This window comes from Arachis ipaensis, chromosome B2 (genome assembly GCF_059453495.1).
Source record: "Arachis ipaensis isolate K30076 ecotype BB chromosome B2, ASM5945349v1, whole genome shotgun sequence".
Taxonomy (NCBI): Eukaryota; Viridiplantae; Streptophyta; class Magnoliopsida; order Fabales; family Fabaceae; genus Arachis; species Arachis ipaensis.
The window spans coordinates 122,820,278-122,847,215 of NC_142437.1; the positions used below are offsets into that span (position 1 = coordinate 122,820,278).

General features: G+C 32.4%; 7 protein-coding genes across 15 annotated transcripts; 2 read left to right on the forward strand and 5 right to left on the reverse strand.

Annotated features, from left to right (window-relative positions):
• Positions 1-338: 338 nt before the first annotated feature.
• Positions 339-3,579, forward strand: LOC107626307 (Pentatricopeptide repeat (PPR) superfamily protein). Its single transcript, XM_016329158.3, has one exon. The coding sequence runs from the start codon at positions 359-361 to the stop codon at positions 3,530-3,532; it is 3,174 nt and encodes a 1,057-aa protein (XP_016184644.1). The 5' UTR covers positions 339-358; the 3' UTR covers positions 3,533-3,579.
• Positions 3,580-3,852: 273 nt separating this feature from the next.
• LOC107626308 (DNAJ heat shock N-terminal domain-containing protein) lies at positions 3,853-6,757 on the reverse strand. Its single transcript, XM_016329159.3, has 8 exons — positions 6,285-6,757; positions 5,513-5,609; positions 5,262-5,351; positions 4,947-5,012; positions 4,773-4,841; positions 4,493-4,635; positions 4,250-4,310; positions 3,853-4,125 (listed from the first exon to the last, which is right to left on the reverse strand). The coding sequence occupies exons 1-6, from the start codon at positions 6,659-6,661 to the stop codon at positions 4,498-4,500; spliced, it is 837 nt and encodes a 278-aa protein (XP_016184645.1). The 5' UTR covers positions 6,662-6,757; the 3' UTR covers positions 3,853-4,125; positions 4,250-4,310; positions 4,493-4,497.
• Positions 6,758-7,539: 782 nt separating this feature from the next.
• LOC107626309 (polyketide cyclase/dehydrase/lipid transport superfamily protein) lies at positions 7,540-12,435 on the reverse strand. Of its 2 annotated transcripts, none has more exons than XM_016329162.3 (11): positions 12,066-12,435; positions 11,175-11,401; positions 10,930-11,048; positions 10,657-10,765; positions 10,518-10,557; positions 10,216-10,305; positions 10,025-10,124; positions 9,790-9,926; positions 9,471-9,573; positions 8,582-9,261; positions 7,540-8,180 (listed from the first exon to the last, which is right to left on the reverse strand). In XM_016329162.3, exons 2-11 carry the CDS (start codon positions 11,311-11,313, stop codon positions 7,886-7,888), a joined length of 1,812 nt encoding a protein of 603 aa, XP_016184648.1. In that variant the 5' UTR covers positions 11,314-11,401; positions 12,066-12,435; the 3' UTR covers positions 7,540-7,885. The 2 variants fall into 2 exon arrangements, with proteins under 2 accessions (XP_016184648.1, XP_016184647.1); XM_016329161.3 differs by having other exon boundaries at positions 11,661-12,076.
• Positions 12,436-15,215: 2,780 nt separating this feature from the next.
• LOC107626310 (L10-interacting MYB domain-containing protein) lies at positions 15,216-18,138 on the forward strand. The gene is made up of 5 exons (XM_016329163.3): positions 15,216-15,364; positions 16,271-16,617; positions 16,706-16,838; positions 16,947-17,329; positions 17,420-18,138. Exons 2-5 carry the CDS (start codon positions 16,279-16,281, stop codon positions 18,005-18,007), a joined length of 1,443 nt encoding a protein of 480 aa, XP_016184649.1. The 5' UTR covers positions 15,216-15,364; positions 16,271-16,278; the 3' UTR covers positions 18,008-18,138.
• LOC107626311 (dihydroneopterin aldolase 2) lies at positions 18,121-19,432 on the reverse strand. Of its 8 annotated transcripts, none has more exons than XM_016329167.3 (3): positions 19,358-19,432; positions 18,852-19,056; positions 18,121-18,469 (listed from the first exon to the last, which is right to left on the reverse strand). In XM_016329167.3, the coding sequence occupies exons 2-3, from the start codon at positions 19,046-19,048 to the stop codon at positions 18,268-18,270; spliced, it is 399 nt and encodes a 132-aa protein (XP_016184653.1). In that variant the 5' UTR covers positions 19,049-19,056; positions 19,358-19,432; the 3' UTR covers positions 18,121-18,267. The 8 variants fall into 8 exon arrangements, with proteins under 8 accessions (XP_016184653.1, XP_020972290.1, XP_016184651.1 ...); XM_021116631.2 differs by having other exon boundaries at positions 18,121-18,484; XM_016329165.3 differs by having other exon boundaries at positions 18,852-19,084; positions 19,358-19,415.
• A 1,298-nt stretch (positions 19,433-20,730) lies between these two features.
• LOC107626312 (uncharacterized) lies at positions 20,731-23,862 on the reverse strand. The gene is made up of 3 exons (XM_016329170.3): positions 23,557-23,862; positions 22,550-22,726; positions 20,731-21,018 (listed from the first exon to the last, which is right to left on the reverse strand). Exons 2-3 carry the CDS (start codon positions 22,699-22,701, stop codon positions 20,943-20,945), a joined length of 228 nt encoding a protein of 75 aa, XP_016184656.1. The 5' UTR covers positions 22,702-22,726; positions 23,557-23,862; the 3' UTR covers positions 20,731-20,942.
• Positions 23,863-24,149: 287 nt separating this feature from the next.
• Positions 24,150-25,678, reverse strand: LOC107628012 (agamous-like MADS-box protein AGL80). Its single transcript, XM_016330816.3, has 2 exons — positions 25,590-25,678; positions 24,150-25,222 (listed from the first exon to the last, which is right to left on the reverse strand). The coding sequence occupies exon 2, from the start codon at positions 25,220-25,222 to the stop codon at positions 24,263-24,265; it is 960 nt and encodes a 319-aa protein (XP_016186302.1). The 5' UTR covers positions 25,590-25,678; the 3' UTR covers positions 24,150-24,262.
• Between the last annotated feature and the right edge of the window lie 1,260 nt (positions 25,679-26,938).

Genomic DNA, 26,938 nt, shown 5'->3' on the forward strand with positions numbered 1-26,938 from the left:
AACGGACCAGATTCTAAGATATGCAAAGTAAAGTCTTATTTATACCTTTTTTTTTTTAAATAGGGTGGAAAACATATTTTATATAAATTTTTATGATAAAAAGTTAACAAAATTATATAATTAACAAATATTATTGTTTTTTATTAGTACTTAATTAACAATAATTTATATCTATATTTAGATATATTTTATACGCAAAAAATATATAATTTATATTTATATTTATAAAAATTTTACGTAAATAAATTAATAAAATTTATTTATTAAAATAAAAATAATTTAATATTTATATTAATAAAATAATTACTAAAAAATTATTACTCCTGTTTTTATTTCTCGCTAAGGACTTCTCCCTTTCATGGTGATGTCTGCTGTGTGCGATTTGCTCGGAGCCATGAGATCAATAAGCAAGCTCCGAACTCTGAATCAACCTTTGAGCTATCTCCTCTCACTGCCTCAAGTTCTTCATTTTTCTTCCAGCTCTTCCAATTCGTCAAAGCACTCACCTTTATTGTCTCGCGCAGCAACCCAACAATCTGATCCCGGCATCTACCGTGCACTTTTTGATGAAATTACTGACATTTTAGGGGCTGGCCCTGTGGTCCAGGACAATTCCTCATCTGGGTTTTTGTTTTTGGAGGAAGCTGATAAGGGGAAGTCGGGTTCTGAAGTGGAACATGATTGCACCAAAGATGTTTGTGGAAATGCCACAGCGAGTGTATTGCTTGATAAAGGCAAGAGCTTTGGTGTTTTTGGAGATTCCAAGTTGGGGAACATGAGTGAAGACGATGTGAGCCGAGTTGTTGGTGAGATTACTAGGATTTTTAGAGGTGAAAAGGATTGGAGTCCTGTGGAGGAGAAGTTGGAGAATTTGAATTTTGAGTTGAGAGCTGAGGTTTTTGATATGGTATTGAAAAGGTGCTTCAAAGTGCCACACTTGGCTTTAACAGCTTTTGATTGGGTGAAGAACAAGGAAGGTTTTAGTCACACAATGAAGACTTATAATACTATGTTGTGGATTGCAGGGGAAGCTAAGGAGTTTGGGATGGTGAATAAGTTGGTGGAAGAAATGGATGACTGTGGAATTGAAAAGGATGTTAGGACGTGGACTATTCTCATATCCCATTATGGGAAAGTGAAGCAAATCAGCAAATTGTTGTTGGCCTTTGAAAACATGAAGAAATTTGGTTGTGAACCTGATGAGGTTGCATATAGGGCAATGATACGTTCGCTTTGCAGTTGTGGGAAAGGTGATATTGCTATGGAGTTCTACAAGGATATGGTACAGAAAGATATGGTGCTTGATCTAAGATTATATAAGTTGCTCATGAACTCCATGGCAAGGGTAGGTGATGTTGCGGCTGTTCATTTCCTTGGAAATGACATGACACGGTTGTCTCTGATGCCGGAAAACAGTGTTCAGAGTTGTATGCTGAAGAGTTTCTGTATTTCTGGAAGGATTAAAGAAGCTTTGGAACTGATCCGTGACCACAAAAGTAAAGACTTAGCTATTGAACCTGAGTTTTTCGAGACCTTGGTGAGAGGGCTGTGTAAGGCTGGCATGATTACAGACGCTTTAGAGATTGTTGAAATTATGAAGAGAAGGGATATTGTTGATGGAAGGATTCATGGAATTATAATAAATGGATATTTGGTAAGAAATGAAGTTCACAAGGCACTTGATATGTTCCAAAGCATGAAAGAATCTGGTTGTGTGCCCACAATTTCCACATATACAGAACTGATACAGCATTTGTTTAAGTTGAATAGGTATGAAGATGCTTGCTTGTTGTACGAAGAGATGCTAGGAAAAGGTATCAAGCCTGATGGAGTGGTAATAACGACCATGGTTGCAGGTCATGTTTCTCAAAACCGTATATTCGAAGCATGGAAGTTATTCAAGAGTATGGAGTGCCAAGGCATCAAGCTCAATTGGAAACCATATGCACTGTTTATTAAGGAGCTTTGCAAAGCTTCAAGGACAGATGATATTATCAAAGTATTGTATGACATGCAGGCTTCGGAGATTGTAATTTTAGATGAAGTATTCCACTGTGTTGTAACATACTTGAAGAACAAAGGGGAACTAGACATGAAAGCGAAAGTTGAGAAGATTTATACAGCATTTAAACTTGATCTACAAAAATGCAGTAATTCCGAAGAACAAGTATCTTTGAGAATTAAGGTGGAGAAGGATGTGGTAATTGATCAATCAGAATCACAAAAAGTAAATTACTCCTCAGTTCACCCACATGATAAGACTTACAACGAGCAGGATGTTCATGAAATTTGTAGGATTCTTTCATCTTCCATGGATTGGTCCTTAATTCAAGAAAATTTGGAGAGAAGCACGATATGGTTTACCCCGGAATTTGTTTTGGAGATATTGCAACATTGCAGTATGCATGGCAACACTATGCTAAAGTTCTTTTCATGGGTTGGAAAGCAGCCTGGATATAGGCACACTGTAGAGACATACAACATGGCAATTAAGATTGCAGGTCGCGGGAAAGATTTTAAGCACATGCGCAGCCTGTTCTTTGAGATGAGAAGAAACAATTATCCAATAATGCCAGAGACATGGACAATCATGATAATGCTTTACGGTCGAATCGGTCTAACAGATCTGGCCATGAATTGTTTTAGAGATATGAAAGCTGAGGGTTACAAACCAAGTAGAAGCACATACAAGTACTTGATCATTGCTCTTTGTGGAAGGAAAGGAAGGAAGGTTGATGAAGCTATCAAAATATATGGTGAGATGATTCGTGCCAGACACATCCCCGACAAAGAATTGGTTGAAACTTTCCTTGGTTGTTTATGTGAAGTTGGTAGGCTTTCAGAAGCTAGGAGATGCATAGATTCTCTCAAAATATTCGGATATTCAGTTCCTCTTAGCTATTCCTTGCTTATCAGGTCTCTTTGCAGGGTTGGAAAAATGGAAGAAGCATTGGCATTGGTTGGAGAAAGTGGGGCAGAGAAACCAACTTTAGATCAGTTTACATGTGGAAGCATTGTCCATGGCCTACTCCGAAAGGGTCAATTTGAAGACGCCTTAGCCAAAGTGGAATCTATGAAACAAAAGGGTATTAAACCTACCATTCATGTTTATACATCTTTGATTGTTCATTACTTTAAGGAGAAACAGATAGGAAAAGCCATTGAAGTATTCAAGGAAATGCAAGAATCAGGTTATGAACCAAACATTGTCACATATTCTGCCCTTATAAGTGGATACATGAACATGGAGAGACCAACTGATGCATGGAACATCTTCTACCGCATGAAATTGAAAGGACCCTCTCCTGATTTCAAGACTTATTCCATGTTCCTTAGTTGTCTTTGCAAGTCTGGTAGATCAGAAGAAGCCATGAAGCTTATTTCTGAAATGTTAGATAGTGGTATTGTTCCTAGTACTATTAATTTTAGAACAGTGTTTTTTGGGCTAAACAGAGAAGGTAAACATGATTTAGCTCAGCTTGTATTGCAACGAAAATCAGAATTAATAAGAAAGCGCAAGCTCATAACTTGAATTTTTCTTTCAAAGAAAAACATTATTGAATGGTATGAATGAACTTGCGCAAATCCTTTTTTAAGTGCTCTTTTATTTCACATACACAGGACTTTCCATAGTTATGAAGTTTTATGCATGAATCAAGAAAAGCTCTTTAAATATCTAATGTAAAGAGAGAATTCAGCAGCTCATTTTTATAGATCAAATTGCTTAACTAGCCACTAGGTGCGAATCCATTAGTATAAGAACATGAAACACTTTTTTTTTGGGTCAAAATTCTCAAACTCATATCCACTCTTTATAATAATTATTATATTATTAATAAGAAATACAAAGTGTTGGTTCCTGATTAGCATTGATCTGTGAAAAGGGTGCTTCTGCATAGTATGTGTCTCATGATCTTGTAACAAAAATGTAATCTTCTATCATTTTCATAAGGGCATGACATCCTTTGGGACATTTGATTAACTCAATTGGTCATTTACTAATAGACCACATTGGGAAGAGAGTATGACTTATTAAAATTCTTCACACACAAATGATTATGATTCTGCTCCCCAAAAAAGAATAGCATCATGTTTGAAGCCTACACTTCATAGATATGGCTACCCCTGAAAAAGAAAATAAACAAAATAAAATCAGAGGCAAAACCCACAGTTACACAGCTTAATCAATATATCACATTTGTAGAATATAGATATATGATGGAACCACAAGTTGTAGAAAGAAATATACATTTTATTGTGAAAGGATGGAAGAACAAACAGCAGAAGGTGGCTACCACGGCAACAATATCCTGTAAAAATAATTGATAAAAAATAGTAAACCAAGTATCACTATTTTTTTTTTCTTCTAATAATTTCAGTAAGCATTAATCTCGCTGTTCATCCTAAGCTTCAATTCTTGTTTTCAAATTTCTTACTTTCATCCTTACTAAGTATAGCCTAAGGAATCAAGCAAAAGCAATGACCATGTTACCTTCCCTAAAGTTTCTTTACAACTTCATCAATTACACGACTATAATAAGTCATTCTACGAATAGAATCTTTTGCTTCCTCGAAGTTCCGACTTTGAAATGCGGTAGCAAAGGTGTTCGACCAACTTTTCAGGTTCTCCTCCATCTGAATGAAAATGACACGACACGACGATATGAAAAAGAACATCAAGGTAATCATCAAGGTAGTCATAATTCAAAATCAATAATTGATTATGCAATATCTTTGGAGCAAGCCTTGAAAATTTGAGTTTCCAGACATACCCGAGAGAGAATTTTCTTCAAAGACTCTGACTCAGTTGCTTCTTCAACCGCTTCTCTGATTTCCATAATCTGCAGTATAAGTTAACAACACAAAGGGGGTTATAGAGGCTAAATTCATGAATCCAGGTCTCTTTGCACATTAATTAAAAACAAATTAGGCAAATATTCATTCACCTCAGCTAGTAATTCTGGATCGGAAATTGTTTGTTCCTCATCAACTTCTAATCCGTCAAGCTTCATCTGGAGGAAAAAAATGACATGACATTTCTTAGCAACAAGGCGGAAGAAAAAACATTTGACAATAAATGATTGAAGAAAAGTCTAACGAGGACAAGTTTGATTTAATTGTCCTGATGTAAAACAACAGATTTCCTCATCACAAATATATTATCATCATTGAACCTTCGATAGCTTCAGATTATGCAGAGACTTCTACAGATGTGATAAAGCATCAAGAATTTTGGAATCTTCACAGCTGAGTATGCTTACCATGTAAATCGCTCTAGATAAAGGCTTGCTAAGCGTACGGTATGCATCAATCACCCTTGCAGATTGCTCAGCAGAAAAATCTCGTTCTTTCTAGACAAACAAACGACAGGATTAAACAAAAATGTTAGGTTCTCCTAGAAGTCATTCAAATTCACTAACCTCTGACGGATTCACCAAAGAGTAAAGAGGCAAAGCAAAAAAGTACAGGGAAAAAAAAAATCAAAGAAGAAAGGTTATCCCAACAGACCGACCTGAGATTTTGAATGTACTAAATCAGGATGCAATTTCTTTTGCCAGTCTTTATATTTGCCCTCCAAATTCACACCCTCTATATCATACTTCTTCTCCCTGTTTTAGAATTTTTGAGGGGGAAAAACAAAACACTTCTTAATTTCTAAACCAATCTATCAAATTTCTCAGACTATAGATCAATACATCCCTCTTTTTCTTCACTAAAGAGACCGAAAAGCACTAATTTAACATGCCAGCAGAGAAACTTTTCTCTTTGCTTGATGAGAGATGATACACTAGCACACATCAAAACCTTCAACATGAAGCAAACCACCAGATTGAATAACAGTATAACTACAATTGAAACGATATCATTTTGTTCTATCATAAACCATGTCTATAGGCAAAATATTAAGTATAATTCGTGTCATAATCCGGAACAGGAAAACAAAAATAAATACATAAATAGCAGCAATTTCCTAAGAACTATAAGTTCACCATCTCAGTAAAATTTTCATATGCCTGAAAACATAGTGAATCAACAGCAAGCATAACTTACACTCCTTTTCCATTTCTCAGCAATACTTAAGAATCCAATCAAGGTGAAAAACGCATGAACCGTATAAAGATCAAAACTTTGCAATAAAATTCATCCCCCCAAAACAACAAAGTTCCACAGCTATCTCAGAAACCAATCAAGTTGAAATCACATGAATTATCACAAAGAGCAAAACTTTGCAATAAGCTCAATCACCCAAACAATTAAAAAACCAAAATCATATCGAAACTTACAATCCAAAAATCTCGAAATAGTCAATAGAATCATCCACGGGTTGAATGCACCTGCAGGAATCACAAACCAAGAACGGTGCTGCTGCTGTTGATTCATGGCAGTTCCAGCACCTACTACTTCTTGCTTTCACACTCTCCGCAGATTTTGAGCACAACCTTTTCCCATCAAAAGTGAGATACCCAAAAGAATAGAACCAAGTTGGGTTGTGAAAAGAACGGCCTTTTGGTGAAAAAGGTGGAGGTGGCGATGATGTATGAAGAAAATGGTTATTAGAATGAGAAGAAAAGGTTAAAGGTGAGTGGTGTTTAGGAACAGAAGGTGTAGTGTGTCTTAAAATGGTGAAGAGGGTGCATCTGGTGCTGTTCTTCTTCAACATTGTTATTGAAGAAGGTGAGGTTCTAGAAATTAGAAGAAGAATAAGAAGCGGCAGAGAAAAAGGGGAAGGTGCCAATTCCTGTTCTTTTGGGGAAGAAGATGCTGCACCAGCTATAATAAGCTACAGTGTTGTAGGGACTAATTGGTAATTTTAAGCAGAAATAAAAAATTGGATTTTTGTATTAAATAAAAATTTATAGTTACTAATTGTTAAATAAAAAATTTATAATTTTTATATTAAATTTTTATTAATTGTTATTAATAAAAAATAATTATAAATTTTTAAATTATAAAAATTTAATTAAAAATTTTAACAAAACTGTATGAACTAACCGAATAATTAAACAGAATTAGTAATAAAAATATATTATGATTTTTGGGATGATCAGATTTTAATAGAGAAAAAAAAAACAAAAGAAAAGTCAGTCTGTCTCACTAATAGTAGAAATGAAAATAAATATTAAGAAAGATTAGTGGAAGAAAACAAAGAAAAATTGGGGAGTTTTATTATTATCGTTTGTATCTTATCATATATGATAACCAACATTTTTATTGTATGTATTTTTTTGTTTTACCGAAAATAAAAAGATTCGAACTCGCAATCTCTTATGTGAGTATAGAGAAACTATACTATTTGAGATATAACTCATTAGTTTTTATTGTATGTATTTAAAGTTTTAAACATGAGGTGATACATTAATTTTACTCATTTTATTAATAATTTTGTTTGGTGTTGTAAAAAGAAAAGTTGAATAATTAGCAAAAATTTTAATGTCAAATTAGTTAAAGATATACAAAAATGCTCCATGCAGAAATTTGTGGCAACAAAATATCAAGTTCACATTCTCATTTCTAAGTTCTTTCAGAAGCATCCAAATATAACTTTGAAGATAGATAGATTAAAAAGCTAAAGAATAATATAAGGTTACACATTACAATATTGCAGCTAGAAAAGTAAAAGAGAAAACACAATTTAAACAAAAACTGAAGGGAACAACCCTTTTGGCTCAGAACATTTTTGTTGTGGTTTGCACTTTGCACACTATTTGAGGCTTGCAAACTGCCATATAAATGTGCCTTAAATGGCTCATTTCAATGAGGAAAATTTAAACCAAAGAAGCTTTTTATATTACAAGTAACATACAAGTTCACAAGATGAAACTGAAAAGCCTTTCTTCTTTTTCTTTCTAAGCTTCTGCCATTTGGTATTTACCTAGAAACTTAGCTAAAGCAGAAAACACAAGTATGCAAGTTTTCTTCGCCGCCTGCTCGGCTCCTTTGACACGTTTGAAGACATGTCTTGGGGTACAATGGTGTTTATTTTTTTCTTATCACTTGACTTATTAGGGTCATCTAGAGACATATCTTGAACCGAATCAAATTTTAGTTGCTTGTTATTGCATATTGTTTGGTCCGAAGTTACCCTATCTTTCCATAAGGCCGGTGGTGTTGCTTTCTTCTCCGGTGATGTTGGTATGTTAGAATCTACTTCATTCGAGTTAGAATTTGTTCCTGTGTACCTGAGGGAACCAAAGGAAAACAATAATTCAATATAAAAGCAAGAACTATATAAAGAGTAAATACTAAATTTGGTTTCTGATGATTTTCACATTGGATAATTTCATTCCTTATCAGTTACCAATGACTATTACCCTTAACTTGGTCCCTAACAATTTTCGTTAATGATGACGACAACACAAAAGTTGGTGAGAGATGATATCATCCTATGCAAAAATTGTCAGGTACCAAACTAGGATTCATTCTTGTGCAGTATAATTCCACAACCACAATTAACCAGATGATAGTTGTGTACTATTAGAAGTTAACTCTCAAATCCCAAACAAACCATGTAGAGGAACACAAAATCATATACATGCATAAACTTTTATTCCTTTAAACATAGATAGTAACATGACATCACCTGAAGTCAGAGTTAATGCTAGTTGCTTCTTGCAAAGTTCCCTCCGGTATATCCCTATTTGTTACTTCAACAGCAACCTCATTTCTTGAACTTGGGCTAGTAAACTCTGCTGAATGCAGATCAACCCTGCCATCATTTTTCATCGAAGGAGGCTTCTCGGTTGGAAAGCTAAAAGAGGATGTACGCGAATGAAGCTTGTATTGCCGAACCACTGAAATAGCCTTGTCTAATGTTTCTAGAGCTTGTGCTACCTCTGAGCTGATATATGTACTCTTTGTGCTCTTCGACACACTCATATCGACTTCCTCTTTTGGAATGTCATTTACTTCCTTATCCTCCTCCGCAATTTGTATAATATCTTCACTATCTACTTCAATGATCTCACTGAATGTTTTGCTGCTATCTGCTACTACTCCATTCACCACCATCGACGTGGTACTATTTGCATATTGATTGCTCTTATCCTCTTCAGCTGCATCCTTTGCCTCATCTTGCTTACTTTCAATAAGGTCCTCTTCAGCAGGGAGAATATCCGCATCTTGTTTAAGCTCAAGCTCTTCATTGACCTTCGCCTTTGATCCGTTACTGCTATATAGAGATTCACGAATTCTGACATATAATGGATCCCCCAATGCCTTGCTCAATTCTTCTTCACCATGGCTCATCATAGAAGCCACAGTCTGCATCAAAATGAGGGTAATGATGATGATTATTAAAGAATCCACAGGGTAGATGATTTGGTCACAGAATATATTAGATGATACACATTTTATTAACTTATGCTTCTTTTTATAGAATGAATTACTATGGATAACATAAAGTAGTAACAAAGTAAATATCAGTCGAATCCGGAAATAAAAGAAATTGATATCTGGAGAAACTCTGTGACCTTCTTGTAAAGCCTGAAACCATTGCCAATCAACTGCCTTGAAATGAAGTTTATGAGAGATGGAGGCACAAAATCCAGCTTTATGTCCATATTTGCTATTGTCCTACAAAATTTGAAGTCTTTCAATCAGGTTGGCTTAATTAAAAATACATTTTCATTTCAGTAGCTTCCTTAAACCAATTAGATAACAAGGCAAGTTTAACATTCAAATTTCTACTATAAACTACCAAAGTTGGAAACAAAAGCAAGCTACGAACAGGAACCGATGACATCACTTAAATTAAGTAATTTCTTATGTTTGAGCAGATTTAAAACTCACCGAAAGTAACTTCTTTCTGATGTCACCTTCTGCAATGCAAATCCCCCTACCAAATCAACTCTCACAACATCCTTTGCTTCAGGAATCACCTCATTCAAACCATTGATGGTCGAATTGACACCATTTGACTCAGGAACCTGAAACCAAATTAAGTACAAATTCCTTGAAGCTTAGAACTAGTTTAGAATTAACATTTTCCAAAAGAAGTAAAAAAAAGAGTTAGTTAGTTGCCTACCGAATTTGTAAGAACGACTATTAAGTCATCTTGAAAGTACTCAAACAGATAGTAGTACACTATAGCTTCTCTCATAGACAGTGGCCATGAAACCTTCATCCTTTCTTCCAAAATTCAGAGTAAAATCAGCATTCGAAAGTGAAGCTTTTCGTCACAGTAAAGGGAAATTAAAATGGCTAATCATGACAAACCTCACTAGTGATATTTGTTCCCCAATCCGGACCTTGTGCAAACATTCACATGCTAGGATTTTGAAAGTTGGAACAGTAGATTGAGGCCACCTGATGAATGAAATTTGTGAAAAAAAAAACAAAGCAGTTAGATTTGTATACTGATTACATTACTCGGATTCGAGATAAAGCATTCTGGAGTATAAAAACAACCTCCCGTATCCAGCTCATAACAAAAAATCAATACTAATGCTGACTGTTGCATTGAGACTAACACATAGAAAACTAGAGGCACATATTACAATAATGAACATGGTTCTCACCATTTTTTGTAGAGAGAGGCCTCCCATGAGATGCATAAACCTGTAATGACAAAAAGAACTTGTTAAGGGATGCATATTGAAATCAATAGAACAGCATTTTTTAACACAAGGGTGGTGCTACTAATCCATTATGACTCACAAACATCAAGAGGCGCATCTACATAGCCTTCAACTAGCAATGTATGAAACGGAGTTCCCTCTGGTCCTTCCCGATACATGACACGGAACTCATCAGTATCTTGTTTTAACTGTTGAAAGAAGTGAAATGATGAATATTGACAGAATAACTTGATTGAACATGGCAAGTATCTTCATATTCATCCAAAAGCGTAAAAGGAGTTAGGCTTGAAGATAACATGAGATTGTATTAGTCCATTGAATTGTAAATATATATCAATGGTATATGGCATACTTTCCAATCGGCGTGCGATGTATTAGACCTTCCGCTATCATCTGAAGAAGCACTCCTTAACATATCAAGAAAATTAGATACCTCTGCAGTCTTTATTTCTACCAACTTCTGCTTGTATCCTAATTAACCAAACAAAGCATCTTCAGAAAATATACAAAGAATAATTTAACTAAAAATAATGGCTCCACCAAGCTAGTACCATTTCTGCCTAAATGAATTCAAAGGAAACAAGGGAATGTTATGACCTTCTACTTCTTGTTCCGAAGAACATACAAGTTGGCTTTCGACAAGTTTTTTGAGCATCTCATCATTTGTAAGATCAGGTGAGGCAAGGGTCCTATCAAGTCTTTCTCTGTACTGCACAATCTTTTGTTTCTTCTCCATCTTTGCATCTCCCGGAAAATTGGAACAAGCCTTCTCTTAGGAATTCATGTCAAGCACCATGTGATCAATACAAGTTCCTACTTTGCTCCTAAATCAACAACAGATGAAATTCACCATAGTTATAAACAAAGACTAGCCATTCATGACTAATTCAACATCTCATCATAGTGAATTGGTGCTTAATAATGATGGACTAAGACAAGCATGAACTAAAAGAGCTCAATGAACTTTTAATTCAGAAAAAGCTACAAGGAAATCATATCAAACTACCCCAGAAGAAGCTTCTGCTTAAAAAGATACAAACTTCATTGAAACCCCAATAGAAATATATAAATAATCAAACATACATGAAACTTCACTTTCTGGGGTTGTGATTTTCAATATCCTTCTTATGGTGAGAACCCAGAATCAGAAAAACAAGAAAGTAGCAGATCTCAAAGAGAAAAAAACAGCAACCAATGATTCAATCCACAATCAGAGAGACAAAATCAGCTGAATTGAGAGCACCAAGACGGGTACATAACATGGGTGGTTTCTTCCACTTTGACACAAAAAATAGTAAATCCACCACAAGATCAAATATGGGAACAAATAAATAAAAAAGGTTAAAAACTAAGCCAACCCAATATTATATTCCAAATACATAACAAGAAAATATTAAAAAAGTATGGTCTTTTAAGACAAAGGAATGGGCTTTGAAGAGAGGCAGAGAGAATAGAGATAGGAAAATAAAAACAAAGGAAAATTCTTACATAACAATGTTGATTTGTGCTGAATTTGATGACAACTAAGTTTGAAGGGTCAAAGCTTATTAGGGGCCACACGTGAGGACAAAAATGTGAAAGACACAGCATGGATAAAACACAAGTGAAGTGAAGCTGCTTCTTAGGTAATAATAAGGTTTTTTCTGTAACAGAAAGAGTGAAAGCCAAAAATGGTGTTGTAAGGTGAAGTACGAAGAAAATTTTGTGACATGTGTTAAGGAGTTGTTGGAGATAAAGTGGCAGAGAATCTGTTGGGAAAAAATGGAAAATTGTGGAATAGATGCGTTATGCTTTTCTTTGTTGATTGCCTTGGTGAAAGAGTAAATAATGGCTTTGGTATTAAGCAAAGTGAGCGTGTGAGGAAGTCATATCAACCAGATTCTGCTGTTTTAATCATAATTTCCCTAATAATAATAATTTAGTTTACACTAACGTTAAAGAGATTAAAAAAAATGGATTTCGATTCTCTAAATTTTGAATTTTATTTTAGAGAATAAAGTATGATTTATCACTATTTATTTCATAGGTGGAATTAAGAGAAAGCATTCAATTATAAAAAATCTCACTTTATCTTCTAAATTAAAAATCTAAAATTTAGAGGGTCTAAATTTATAAAAAATAATCAACTTAAATAATTTAGATTTTACTTATTTAGTATTTATTTATTGTAAAATATATTAAATAAAAATAATATTAGGAAGATAAAAAATAAGTTAAAATTTATTTTATTTAATATTTATTAATTATTAATTATTATAATAATTAATAAATATTAAATAAGATAAATTTTAATTTTTTTAACTAATTTATTTTAATTATCAAATATTTTTTATTAAATAAAGTAAAAAATAGTAAGTTTTGACAATTTTTAAATAATATTTATTAGTTATCAAATATTTCCATTTAGCTTATAAAGCATAAAAGTTTTGGCTATGTATTAAATGTTGGATTTAATTAATTTGTGCGCTAAATGCATATTTTAAAAATTTAATAATAGAAACTTTTTAATGTTTTTTATGTATTCAATGCATTAAAAACGTAAAAAAAAATTAATTTTTATAATAATTTTTATAAAATATTTTTTTTTATGATATGCTTAATTAATGTTTTTAGAGTACAAGTTAACAAAATCCTTAAATGTTTAACAAATTGAATGCTTTAATTTGATAATTAATAAAAGAAATTAGAATTCTTATTCCATCCTGTTTAGAACATTGATTAGCAAAATCAAAATATAATAATTACTGGGATATACCCTATTTATGTTGTAATATGTGTAATGAGTAAAGTATCGTTTTTGTCTCCAATATTTGAGATAAGTTCTATTTGTGTCCCTAACGTTTAAATCGTCCTATTTGTATCTTTAACGTTTATAAAAGTGATTCAATGTTATCCTACTATCAATTATACTAACAAATCAGATTATATTTTTCAATTATCTTGGATGTATTCATTCTCAATTAGGTCTCACTTGGATGTGTTCGATTTTAATATTATACCTATTATTTGTATTTAGATTCAATTATGTCCTTAGAAAAGTGAATTATGTAAATGTTGTAGGAATTAGTTTCAACATTTGATGAGCTATTTTTCGGAGTAGATTATCGATTCTATCCCAGACATTTGTATTCTAACTTCAAGAAGAGATTTTTAAAACTTAAACTAAAGCGCTCATGATGTGTAATTGACGGCAGGATAATATTGAATCACTTTTACAAACGTTAGGGATACAAATAAGACGATTTAAATATTATGGCACAAATAGAATTTATCCCAAACGTTTAGGACAAAAAACGATACTTTACTATGTGTAATTGTATATCAAGGTTAATACTTAATAGACCAATATTAGGAATTCATTAAAAATTTATTTCACCACCTTATAATGGGGGCAACTCATGTCACATTCCACCGCTAATTTATTAAGCGGCGGTAGGATAAATGAATCCTACCAAAGGAAATTTAATTGTATGGCATCATCTTCTTAGAAGAAAAAAAGAGAAAAGGTGATCTTGCATGTTAATATTGTGTATTTTATTATATGTTTTGAGACCCACATCATATTCATATAGTCTCATATTTTATTCAATATTGGAATATAAAACTATATAAAAAAGAGGAAATTAGCTTGGTCTAAAGAAAAATTAGAGTACAAGTATAACTTTTCTTGCTGAAAATTAACAACATGTGAGGTAATAACTAATAACTAATAAGATTGTCAACATTTGTGGGTGATACTAATTAGACTTTTTTTTGTGCACATAATTCAATCATTGGCTGCATAATTTGGTGTAAGCGTTATATTAAAATTAAAAATAAAAATGATTAAAAATTAATTAATCTCTTATAAAAATTTATATATTATTTTTTTAAAAAGATAATATTATTATCATTATTTTTTAAACTATTATATATATATATATATATATATATTGTGTGTTTTTATAATTTAATATTTTAAAATTTTTTTATAATAATTTTAATTTTAACCAAATACAATATAAATAAAGTCATGTTAATATTAAAATAATAAAAAAATATTTATCTAATAAATTTAAAAATAAATAATATATTAATAAAAAATAAAATTAATTTTTTAAAAAAAATAAAAAGTGACTGATAATATCTGTTGAGCCGCTAATATATAATAAAAATAAAAATAATACTAAATTAAAACAAGTTACTAAAATCACTTAAGTAGTAGAGATTTTATTTTGAAAACTATTAATAAAAAATATATTGGCATAAAATATCTTTCTTTTTTTTGCTAATTTATCAGCCAGACAGCCACTATATTTATCGTTTAAATACAAACAACGGAAAAATATTCTATAAACGTCGCAATAAAATTAAAATTTTTGAAGCAATTTCATTAACTTGCTATAAATTTTTTAAAAAACAATAACTGATAACTTAATAGGTCTGAATTCAATGAATCTCAACAATAATTAATTTAAATTGTAGAATTTTTTAAATAACAATCAAAATGATTCTAAATATGAATTGGTATTTATTATAAAAAAAATATATATGACAAATTGTATTATATTTTATATTTTATAAATTACTAAGGTCCTGTAACTATTATATAAATTAAATCTCATTGGAAATTCTTTCATATATATATAAAGCTCAAAGAGAGTTAAGCCAAACAGCACCTTTCTCTTGTTTTGGGAATAACTTTATTCCCGTTTGGTTAACAAATGATCGAAACTTGAAAGCTCCCTCGCAACTGACATCGTTTTTCTTTGCTTGGCTCGCTGCTATTCCTCGCCGTTGTTTGTTTTGTAAGTCCCATTTACTAAATTTTCCCTCATTTTCTCTGCCTCCAAACAGAGATTTAGGGTTTTGATTAATATCCCAGCTGTCAAAAATTGTTGAAATTGATTGATTGCTGAATGACCCTTTGATCTGTGTTCCTGGTTTGGTAGATAAAGCTTCAAAATTTTAATGTGAATAAGAGAAAGATTCCAACTTGGAGTTATTGAGACCTATTTTGAGATTGCAAGCCTGTATAATGGTTTTAATGGATGGTGAGTGAGAGTGTAAGATTCAGTGAGATCAAAATAACTCAGAGATCAACCCATTTAACTTTTATGTTATTATCTCATTGAGCTGAAAATTGATGATGGGTTGGGTGCACATATAAATGATTAACTGAATTAACTGGCAATTTAACTCTATTTCTTCCTGAATGTTCTGTTTGTTTATCATGTCATGCCCATGGAATTTGATTATTGAGAATGAGTTCTACCAACCAATTTGGCCCTAGAGAGTGTTTCAAATTTACACTTCTCACTAGAATGTGTTCAGTTCTTGAGAAGTCTTTTGGTTTGTTTCCCATTTCTAGCATCATGCCAGCAAAATTTATCCAGAATTGTTACTTTACATGAAAATAGTAAAAGAGATTTGATTGTAAATCTTTTGAACTTTAAACACATATCTTATGATAAAGGATAGTTGTTATTACATTATTGCTGTTATGAAAAGCATAGTGAAAAATGTGTTGTGGTTGATGATAGTGTTGCCAATAGATTCAAGTGTGCTAAGATGAGAGGAGATTTCGATATATAAGTCGTCATGACTGATGCATTGTAGTACACTTTTTACAGCTGGATTTATCTTTTTAAGTTGGCAAAGAATTAGGGAAATGCTATTAATGCTTCTAAGATAGTAATCCATTTGAGTTGCAGGTGATGAAATGGGGGATGAAAATGATTCTTCTGTTAATTTGGATAGCTTGAGGGCTAATTGGAATCCATCTCAAGACAAATATTTTCTTGAGCTTTTGCTATCTCAACTGCAGCTAGGGAATAGAATCAGCAAAGTCATTAGCAAACAGGCATGGCCGGTTATGGTTGAACAATTTAACAGCAAATTCGGATTGAAGTATGATATAGATGCATTGAAAAACCGTCACAAACGATTCAGGAAGCAATATAATGATGTCAAAATGATTATTGGTCAAAATGGATTTCGGTGGGATCATGAACTAAACATGATAATAGCTGATGATAAAACGTGGGATGAATATCTTAAGGTATATATATTGTCCATCAATCACATATTCCACAAGCACTAATGTATGGTTAGTCTTTACATGCAACTGAGTGTTTTTCTATTTGCAGGTTCACCCTGATTTTCAAGGTTTCAGAAAAAGAGTTGTTCCTTATTATGATGATCTGTGCAAAATTTTTGGCCATTCAGTTGCTGATGGGAGATACAGCCTTTCATGTTTTGATGTAGGTTTTGAAAATGAAGGTAGAAGCATTGATCTGTAAATATTATTGTATGGTTGAAAGAAAATTTATTTTAACTTTATTCACCGAATTGAATAATTTATGAAGAGTAGCTCATATTTTGTCTCAGAAATTGCCTCAAAAGAATTGGATGATCAAGCCACTGCTGGCAAAGGAGACGACGATGAGACTGTCCCTATCATTTGTAGTCAAAGTAAAATTGACTGGTCACCAATGATGGACCAATTCTTTGTTGAACTTATGCTGAACCAGATGCATAAAGGGAACAAGGTTGGCCGTTCGTTCAAGAAGAAAGCCTGGGTGGACATGACAGATTCGTTCAATGAAAGATTCGGATGTCATTGTGGTAAGGCAGTCTTGAAGAACCGTTTGATTGTCCTCAGGAGGCATTACTTCTCCATAAATGTTCTACTTAGCAAAGAAGGCTTCAGCTGGGATAATGCGCACCAGAAGGTCGTGGCTGATGACCAAGTTTGGGAAAATTGCATCAGGGTATGAAGTTGAAAGTGTTTTTCCTCATTTTGTTCTTTTCATTTGGAATGTTTTCGTTTTATACTGTCGCCCAATCAATTATATTTGCAGGTACATCACAACTACCGGATATATAGAACTAAAAGCATGCCTTTCTATTCTAGTATGTGCATATTATGTCACAATGAAGATACTCAGCATTGCAAACTGAATTCTGGAGAGGGATCTTGTGGCAGCAAGAAATCGATGCCAGATACCGAACCACCCCCTATTGCAGATGACACAGTATTGCATATTGGTGCAGAAAATAATTCTACCAGAAAATCTCAGCCTCTTCCTGATGCCGATAAAGAACCTTTGCATTTAGGCGAAGGAAGAAAGATTTCCGGTCACCAAAAGAGGCTCCAACCTAATATGTCCTCAAATGAATATAAGAAGGCGAGAAACGATGGCGAGGGTATGGTGGCAGCTTTGAAACACATGGCAGTTGCAGTTACCTCCCTAACAAAGCAAACAAAGATAGAAGATACCTTCTCTATAGATAAGGCTATTAAGGTGCTTCAGGCTATACCAGGCATGGATGAAGATCTAATACTAGATGCATGTGAATTTTTGGAAGATGAAAGAAGAGCAAGGATGTTTATGGCATTGGATGATAATCTGAGAAAGAAATGGTTACTGAGAAAGCTTCGTTCATAAACTTAAGTTAGTTTCATGCAAAGCATGCCATAGCTTTGAAGGTTCACATTAACCCCCAACAAAGTTTGTAATTAAAGGAATTATCTTTTGTTTTTCTTTATATATTAGTCAAGTAGAGATTAAATTTAAAACCATAGCTGTCTCTGTGTTTGAAACAATAACAACCAAGTCTTATCTAACCAAGCATTATTGGAAGTTCAATGTAATGAAAAGACAAAGTTAGAGCTACAAAACATTCAGCACTGAAATCAAACTAAATTCTAGTTTGCTACATCACTTCTGAACCTATGAATCTCAACTCCTAAGTAATCAACTGGACCCATAACTGCAACATGGGGTTTTCCAACTAGAACCCTAACAGCAGATATCTGATGGTGATTGGTTAGAGTTGTGCTTGCAATCTTTTGAGCCACTGATTCCAGAAGGTTGTGGGGTGGCCCTTCAATAATTTCCTTTACTATTCTGCATTCATCAATACTGCACAAATTAACATAGTACTTATGCAAAATGAGTTTAATTTTGAAGCACTGACATTGTAAAACGTTCTACACAGTCGTTTAATAACATGTGTTTGCGCAATTGGATGCACGTGTAAAATTGCTTTATACTGACAAAGTACATCAAAATTAAATTCTTTTTCAGAATGAAATCATAAATAGCTCATTTTATAAAACTAAAGTCTTATTCAACCCTAAAAAAATTATTAGAATGCAGTATGCTGATACTTTGGAAACATAAACAAGACATAGCACTTCATTTTATTTAATAATTAACATGATAACTGGATTAGCAATTCTTGTTCTGATTTTAACTATGAAAAGATTGAGTGTTAATTATCACTGACCGGTATATATCTGTGTAGCTAACTGAATCTGACAAGTTATCAGATTTACCAGCAGCTCTAAGATCCATCCAAGCATCTATATCTACCAAGAATTTCTGACCAAGTGTTCTTTCTTCTGGATTCACACCATGAAAACCATGGAACATTACTCCCCTCAGAATGAGCTTGTCACCCCTCATAAGTGTTTCGGTTTCCATTGTTGTTGCTGCTATCATCAAAGGTGAACACTAACACTGAATTGAGCAATAATAATCCTAATTCCTCAATGCAATGTTGAAAAATTACAAAATAATCCTAAATTCTTATTAGTGTTGAGATTGAATCCAATCAAATTTGAATGGTGATAATCTTTGTGTATGTTTCCTATGCTATCAATATATATCTCTTAACAGTTGCAAAACCAAATTTAAACTCAAGAAATTGGTTAATCTATTACAAACGCAGAATTCACATGTGTGTGTTTGGTTACATGATTAAGAGATAAGCATTTAGAGATAGTTAGTTACCTTGGAGAAGCAGAGGAAACAACCTTGTTCGTTTGTTTGCTTTGTAATATGAAAGAAGAGAAAAGAAAAGAGATGTTTTATTGTAGTGGAACCATGGTGGATAAAGAGAATATTTTTTTACATTGATTCTTTAACTTTTTTATTTTTATTTATTATTATTAATTTGTAGTTGTTGAAATGAAGATGATTAAAATCCTACCAAATACCAATTACCAATAACTCTTGAGTTAAATGATTAAGTTAATTAGGGAAGAAATGTTAGGATAACGTTTTGGGTTGGAATATTAAAAAAATTAATATGGTTTTTTTTTTTTTTTTTTGTTATTTACTTTCTTAATTTTTTCAAGTTATGTGAAAGAAAATAAAAATATTATGTGCAAAAAAAAAAAAAAAAAAAAACAGCTATCAAATTAGTCACTATATATTTATATATATTGTTTAATTCATCTTTAAAATATTTTTTTATATTTTAATATATTTTTTTTATGATTGGCTAATTTGGTATGTTCGCTTAGCATAAATGAAAAAAAATATGGAGTGATAATACTAGAATTTTTTGTTTATAATAATAAAATCCCTTTCGCACGCCTCACAAGTCATATATAAAATATTGATATCAATTATTAAATAAATAAAATCATTTTGAAATCTTAAATTCTTAATCATTGTCTATACGCACTAGTTAGAACTTTTGCAATATATAATATTGATCAATAATAATGTTAAATAATAGTACACATAATATTCTTTGATTTACTATACTAATCAATATTGTTATTGTTTATATTTATAAGAGAAGTTAGTGTTATACTTTACAAAATATAAGATTATTATATATTATTATTATTATTATTTAAACTTTAAGATTGTTTGATAATCGTCTCATAAATATCATTCTTTAATGAGAAAAACATAAAAATAAACAAAATTTCTACTGAGACAATAAGAAAAAATGACAGTGACATTGTCTTTTGATATTTCTGTATTTGTGATTTCAACAAACTCTATATTAGGAGCCAAAAATAAAACCCCTATACAATAACACCATTAACAATAAATGCAACCTTACTCTTGCAACTAGCAAGTAGAGTCTCTGTTTCTAAGATTAACTCATGCATTTCAAGTAATGTAAAGTTAAACATAGCAATCTTATTGTTACATCAAAACTAATTCAAAATTTTGATTTTGACTATGGTGCCAACAAGGTAGTGTTTGGCTCCTAACTCGAGACAGAAAGATCACAGATAACGGGACGGCGAAACCGTTACTACGGCTCTTCATTTTGGAGGTACATAGATTTACTTAAATCAACATCCTGAAATGGTCATTCAATTCAAAAACAAATCTGCTAAAATTAAATGGGAATGTAGAAATGTGGAATAACTATGAATTTGTTATTGATGGATATGTATATATGAGATTGAGAAAACATGGGTCTGAAAGAGTTCATACTTTATATCAACAGACATAGATGATGAATCCATTTTAGTAACAAAAAAACATGCATTCATAAGAACCCAGTGTATAAGGGAAACAAAAAAAGGAACAACTGCACTAAACAAACTCCATCACTTTGCATAAAGATCTACTGCTTGTCCTCCTTAGGAGTCTCTTTCGGAGGCACCTTTGATTCCAATTCTTTTGCAGATTTCTGCATTTCCCTGAAAAAAGGATTGCAAGAACATATTACAATCTGAAAAATCTGTTAAATCTATGTATAATCGACAGAATAAATAAGCATCGCCTATGTCAACGTTGCAATATAAGAAGAAAAAAAAAAAATGAAGATATACAAGTTTAGGTTTAAGGTTTAGGACAAACATGCTTTGAAGTGCAATTCCAAATCACAAAAAAGCCATCAAATTATTTTCTGGTAGATTCATAACATACATTTTGACTTACTAATTTAATAACCAAATCAATAGTTCTAAGTTTATTTCTAGTAGTATTTATTTATGGGTTCAAATCCTAGAAATAGCCTCTCTACACAAAAGAATAAGGCAACAAATATCTACTCTCCCTAAATCCACCAGATCAGAGTCCTATGCACCAAGTTCCCTTTATTTCTAACAGTAGTTGCTTAACAACCAAGTCAATAAATCAAAGCTAAGTTCATGGTATGTTCCCCGACATATTCTGGATTAGGTGTTTTATTTGGAAAATAGCATTGATCCAATTCATTTATATTATGATACTTAGATTTCAATCTTCGACACTGTTGTTTTTGGTCTTACTACCAATTAAACATGCAGTTTTCCATCAAGAGAAACACTCGGATCAAATATACTTCTCAAAGTGGGAAAGCAGTAGCTCTAGAAATAAAAAATGCATTACAGAGAAAGCTCTTTCCCGTTGTATCTAGGGCTAACTACACGAATCAAAACGACACCATTGTAATGTATCATAAACAAGTAACAGTCCCTAAAGAGAGAAAAACAAAAAGGTTAGAGGAACATATTCTAACACAACCATAGTTAGTCATCCATATGCTAACAATGCTAGTACCATCAAAATCCAAGACCCTTAGCCTTAGGCATGATTACTTACGATAAGCGACACCAATTCTTTCTAGCTTTCTCAATATAAGCAGATTTTAACATAAATGTAGTTAGCTAAGCAAAAGTGAGCTGATTACTAGACAAACCTCACCCGCAAGGTCGGATTTCCGAACCGCCATACCATTCACTACTCCAGGCCAAAGCTTAGCCTTCTCCACCTAATTTTTTTAGGAGTAAAATTCCTTTAAATGAAGATGTAATATGACCAATATTTTTCCTTGTGTATTTGCCTTATCGACCCAATACTAACCAACATCTTTTTTTTCATTAATAATAAAATACAACGTTGTATTGAAAATCAATGCAATGTATCAATTTTTCCCTCTATGAAAGGATGATAGAACTTCACTCTCTACAATCAAATATAAGCTAACTTTGAACACAAAATAACATAATCCATAAACATAAGCTTCCAAGTTCAGAATTCCAATATCCAACCAATCACTCTATGTTATCCAAATCCCACTCCTAAACCGTAAACCCTAACACTCCCCAAAAACGAAAAATTTCAACAACAAAACCATCAACCGAAAAACTAAAAACAGAAGCAACCCAGAACACAAGATCAAAACTTGACGAGAATAAACAAGTACCCAGATGGAAATCAGAGAAAAAATGGGAAAAAGGGACTCACTTGGAAGAAGCAGCTGTTTCTTCTTCGAGCCAGTTACGGATGTGCTTAACGTTGCGCCTGAATATGTTGGCAGATTGCTTCACGTCGCTCCTTAGAAGAAGCACCACCGCACTCACACCAGCCACCGTCAGCACGAAATTCGTCAAACCCATAATAATAGCGAAGGATTTCACCACCCTGGAGAAAAAAAAAACGCTTTTTTATGATGTTTATGCTGCTGTTGCTGCTACTTTCAGTGCAGTGAGGAGAGAAAATCAAAATAGCGTTTTTTCTCTTGGACACGGTGAAGGCCAGACACACCCGGCCCACAATCCGGAACAGACCCGATCCAGAACCCGCCCGAACCGGCCTCCCAATTCAAACTACCCCTCTCTGTCGCTGTGATTATCACTCCCTCTCCAGGAGTAAAATTCCAAAGCAGAACTAATGAACTATGCATGCGGTATTATGTAATTATGTTTTTATTTTTGGAATATTTTTGCCATTTTGAGTGTCGTTTTTGTCCTGGGCTAAACCCGAAAACCCTACCCAAACCCACAACCCCAACCCACCCGAACCAAACCCCAAAAAAATCTTCTCCCTCCCTGATTTTTAACATTCCATTGTGACTATCCCTAGACGGTGGGAGCGTGGTCGCCGTCGTGATAGTTAAAAGGTAAAATCCGGGACCGGTAAAAATAATTGGCTAATACCACTAAAATGGATGAATAAAAGACGCCATGATTGTAGCCATAGAAAACCAAAGAAAAAACTTTCTCACTTATAATTGACGGAAAATCAAACACAAGGCTCTAAACTAAACATGATCAGCTAGAAAATTAGAAATTTCAAAGTAAGTTAGATGAGGGTTTGGATTGTTTCATTCCTCGACATTACATCAACCAATTTCAAGTTAAAACCCTCAATTACGGAGCTCAATTTCCGTTTTAAAATTAATTAATACATTTTCATTGATTAAATAAGACACTAAGAGATGGAGATTGGAGGTGAAAAATAATGGATATCACCTGCCGGGATCGGCGACGGGAGCAATGCGGGAGAGGGCGCGATTGAGGAGGACGGTGAAGAGGGAGGCAGCACCAACGTATATAAGGAGGGTGCAACGACGTCGTCGTTTTTGGATACCCAGTGGGCAAGGAAGTCGCGTTTTGGCTTCGGTCCTTTGTATCTGTCAGCTGAAGAAGAAGAAGAAGAAGAAGAAGAAGGAGAAGGAGGTGATGAAAGGTTTTAAGGTGGGGACCCGAGAAAGAAAGGAATGGTGTTTTCTCTGATTTTGCTGCTCGTTTGGTTATGGGAATGTGAGTGAGAACAGTGAGAGCAATTGTTCCTCTTTTTTGTTCAATTAGGATTTTAATTTCTGGGTTCAAAGTCTTGGGCTTTTTTATATGAAAGTGTGTATCTTTAATCAGATCCAAAAAATATGATAAAAAATCAAAAAAATTGGTAATAAATTTGCAGCTAGGAAAATATATGGTTTGTTAACAAAAAAAAAAATGATTTGCTTTAAAATAGTGAAAACATCTTGACTTTGAATATATAATACTATCATCAAAATATAATTGTTGATCGAAATTATAAATATTTATATAAATGAGTCAAAGTCAACACTGTTAATAACATACTTGCTAAATTAAGAGAATATAAACAAATAAAAAGAACAAAAAAAACACTAGAACTATATTTATTTCAATTTGCAACTCTAGTCTACTTCATTTACATGTTGAATGGTTGAAATTGGTGGTCATTGTTCTTCTCATCAGCCAAAAATCCATCCATTGTTATTGGTGGCAAGATTTGTGAAGATTGTGGCACATTCTGAGATTGATGAGAAAGAATCTCTTTTAAATCAGTCTCATATTGAAGTTGATCAATCCAATTCTCAACCTCAACAAAATCATCCCAATTAATAAGATCACCATCTTCACTGATTTGATTTGTAGAATCCACAATAACATTCTTTTCTTTAGAATTCATAATCGCAACTTGATTTGTAGTAGAACAATCTAGAGACACATTAACTTGGCTAATAGAATCCATGATCATCCCATTGTTCTTTGCCACAAAATAAGTAACATTTGGATCAAACTTAGGGTTTTGAGTTTGATATACCAAATTATCATGATGAAGAGCATAATCATGATTAGAAATGTTGTTCATGAAATTGAGTTGACTTTGATTTTGGTCAACATTGAAGTTGCTACCATTATCTTGATTACTCTCCTTCAACATGTCAATTCTTTTCTTACAAGCTTTAATTTTAGTGTTCACCAAAGCAATGAACTCCATCAATTGGTTCCCATCTAAGGTAGTAAAGATTGGATCCATGGTAGGATATTTGAGTTTGAATACCTTCTTTCTCAATTTAGAAATCTCGGCTTCAATCATGATCTTCTTGTTCTTGAAAAATTCTTCTTCATCAAAGATTATGGGGTGTGTCTCATTATTCTTTTGAACCTCGTACTTTTTAATGATGGATTGCACCTTTGAATGTTCTTGTGGCCAAGTCATTGGTCGAGAAGAATCATCTCCATAAACAATTAGACAAGCTTCAACTTTACATAACTTTGAAAATGTTGAAATTTTCTTCATGATTCCATCTTTTCTTTGCATGAAAGAAATTTTACGTTCTCGTTCGTTTTTGATGCATTCATAGACCGTTTTTCCACGACCCATCTGAAATTAAGAAAATATTCTAAAATATTAAACATATTATCATTATTAATCATAATATGAAATTAATTACATAATTACATACACACAAAAAAAAAAATAATAATAATCTCAAGTTCTTTATTCTCAATGTTGTCAAAATTGCATTATTAAAGAAATAAATACAGAGAAGAATTATTATATATCTTATTTTAATCTAACAAAAAAGAAAATTAAGAAATCATTCATAGCTACAACATGTCTTGTAGATAAACGAAAACAAGAAGGAAAACAAGAAAGAAGATAATAGCAAAAAAGATAAACAGCTTTCACATATAAATTAAAGTTCATGTAAATTTTGAAAATAAAATAAAAATAAGAACATTAATACCTTCGGCTTCAATGGCTGACCTCAGATTGTGCAGAGAAGAAAGTTATTTGAGTAAATATGAAGTTAATTGGTGGAAACTAAACATCAACTTATCATATTGTTTCATTAAACCCAACTAGCCTCTTATATATATAGTTTTTCTTATTTGTTGAAAATATGATTTGTTTAAAAAAAAAATATTTGGCCATCACTACTTAAAGATTACCGAAAATCTTTGATTGAGAAATATATCCATCAAGGAGATGAATCGTATTATAAATTTATGTACAAAAGATTTATTCATATTGACCGAATATTTAATTAATTAATATAGATATTTATATAATTCAACCACAAAATAGAGGGACTATAATTAATGTGGCAAGGATTGATAAGAAACAAATTGACACAAAACCTAAAGATGGGTCACTTCAACTCATTTAGGCCCATGTCTATTAAATTTGTGGACCGGGCTAAAATATTTTTTTATTTATCTATAGTTTTTAAAATGTATGTTTCTTCATCACCCAAAAAATATGTATATTTCTTGAACACAATATACGTTTTCATAACCAAAAAAATAACGTATCATTTCAAATCACAATATATGGTTCATTTTTATGTATTTAATATTGTAAAAAAATAGTTATTTTTTTTAAATGTTCGATTTTTGTATTCTAAGAGTATTTGGTAGAAAAATTTTAAAATATTATGAAATCATTTATCCCAAAAAATTTAAATTGATAGGAGAAGGCAACATTAATGATTATAAGTTATATCTATGATATTATTGACAACATTAATGATTATATTTTTAACATTTTTCTTTTTGTTTTTTCTTCTTTATTTGTCTTATGTTATTTTTTTTTTTTTTTTTTGGGTTCATCAAAGATCGAACTCTAAATCTTTCGATCATAGAGCTCTGATAATATATTATAAAACCACTCATTCTAAAAATTTTAGCCGATAAAAAAATCACTAACTTGAAATATATAAAAATAACCATATTAAATAATCTAACAACTCAGTAGGTATAAATTCCAATGCAAACTTTAAATTCCAAAAAATAATTTGATCAAACATTAGGAACATATAATCCATAGAGGCATTTTGATCACATGGGCATGTTCTTTGTTGTTCATCATTTTTCAAGACCCACCAAGAAACATAGAATCTGGTTACTTTTTATATCCATGGAGGAATTGCATCCATTGAGTCAACTATAGGCAATACCAAATATTATGGCTTCAAGATATTCATTCCGATTTTGTGATGACAATTTGACAATGCCCACACCTTATATTATGCTGTGTTGCACATTCTAGACTTGTCTTGTCACCCACAATACTCAATAGTAAATAAAGTTTCCA

Bases quoted from the DNA above. Each gene is read 5' to 3' on its own strand.
- LOC107626307 (XM_016329158.3), top strand. From the start codon at position 359: ATGGTGATGTCTGCTGTGTGCGATTTGCTCGGAGCCATGAGATCAATA.
- LOC107626308 (XM_016329159.3), bottom strand. From the start codon at position 6,661: ATGTTGAAGAAGAACAGCACCAGATGCACCCTCTTCACCATTTTAAGA. The intron at 5,352-5,512 runs GTCGGTCTGTTG...TTGTTTGTCTAG, and splicing joins TAGTACATTCAAAATCTCAG to AAAGAACGAGATTTTTCTGC. The intron at 4,842-4,946 runs GTGAATGAATAT...CTTATACTGCAG, and splicing joins ATCCAGAATTACTAGCTGAG to ATTATGGAAATCAGAGAAGC.
- LOC107626309 (XM_016329162.3), bottom strand. From the start codon at position 11,313: ATGGAGAAGAAACAAAAGATTGTGCAGTACAGAGAAAGACTTGATAGG. The intron at 10,306-10,517 runs GTGAGAACCATG...TTCATTCATCAG, and splicing joins GCCTCTCTCTACAAAAAATG to GTGGCCTCAATCTACTGTTC. The intron at 8,181-8,581 runs GTGATGTCATGT...TGGTTCCCTCAG, and splicing joins AGCATTAACTCTGACTTCAG to GTACACAGGAACAAATTCTA.
- LOC107626310 (XM_016329163.3), top strand. From the start codon at position 16,279: ATGGGGGATGAAAATGATTCTTCTGTTAATTTGGATAGCTTGAGGGCT. The intron at 16,618-16,705 runs GTATATATATTG...TTCTATTTGCAG, and splicing joins CGTGGGATGAATATCTTAAG to GTTCACCCTGATTTTCAAGG. The intron at 17,330-17,419 runs GTATGAAGTTGA...TTATATTTGCAG, and splicing joins TTTGGGAAAATTGCATCAGG to GTACATCACAACTACCGGAT.
- LOC107626311 (XM_016329164.3), bottom strand. From the start codon at position 19,066: ATGATAGCAGCAACAACAATGGAAACCGAAACACTTATGAGGGGTGAC. The intron at 18,485-18,851 runs GTCAGTGATAAT...TAATTTGTGCAG, and splicing joins AGCTACACAGATATATACCG to TATTGATGAATGCAGAATAG.
- LOC107626312 (XM_016329170.3), bottom strand. From the start codon at position 22,701: ATGGGTTTGACGAATTTCGTGCTGACGGTGGCTGGTGTGAGTGCGGTG. The intron at 21,019-22,549 runs GTGAGTCCCTTT...TCCTTTTTTCAG, and splicing joins GAAACAGCTGCTTCTTCCAA to GGAAATGCAGAAATCTGCAA.
- LOC107628012 (XM_016330816.3), bottom strand. From the start codon at position 25,222: ATGGGTCGTGGAAAAACGGTCTATGAATGCATCAAAAACGAACGAGAA.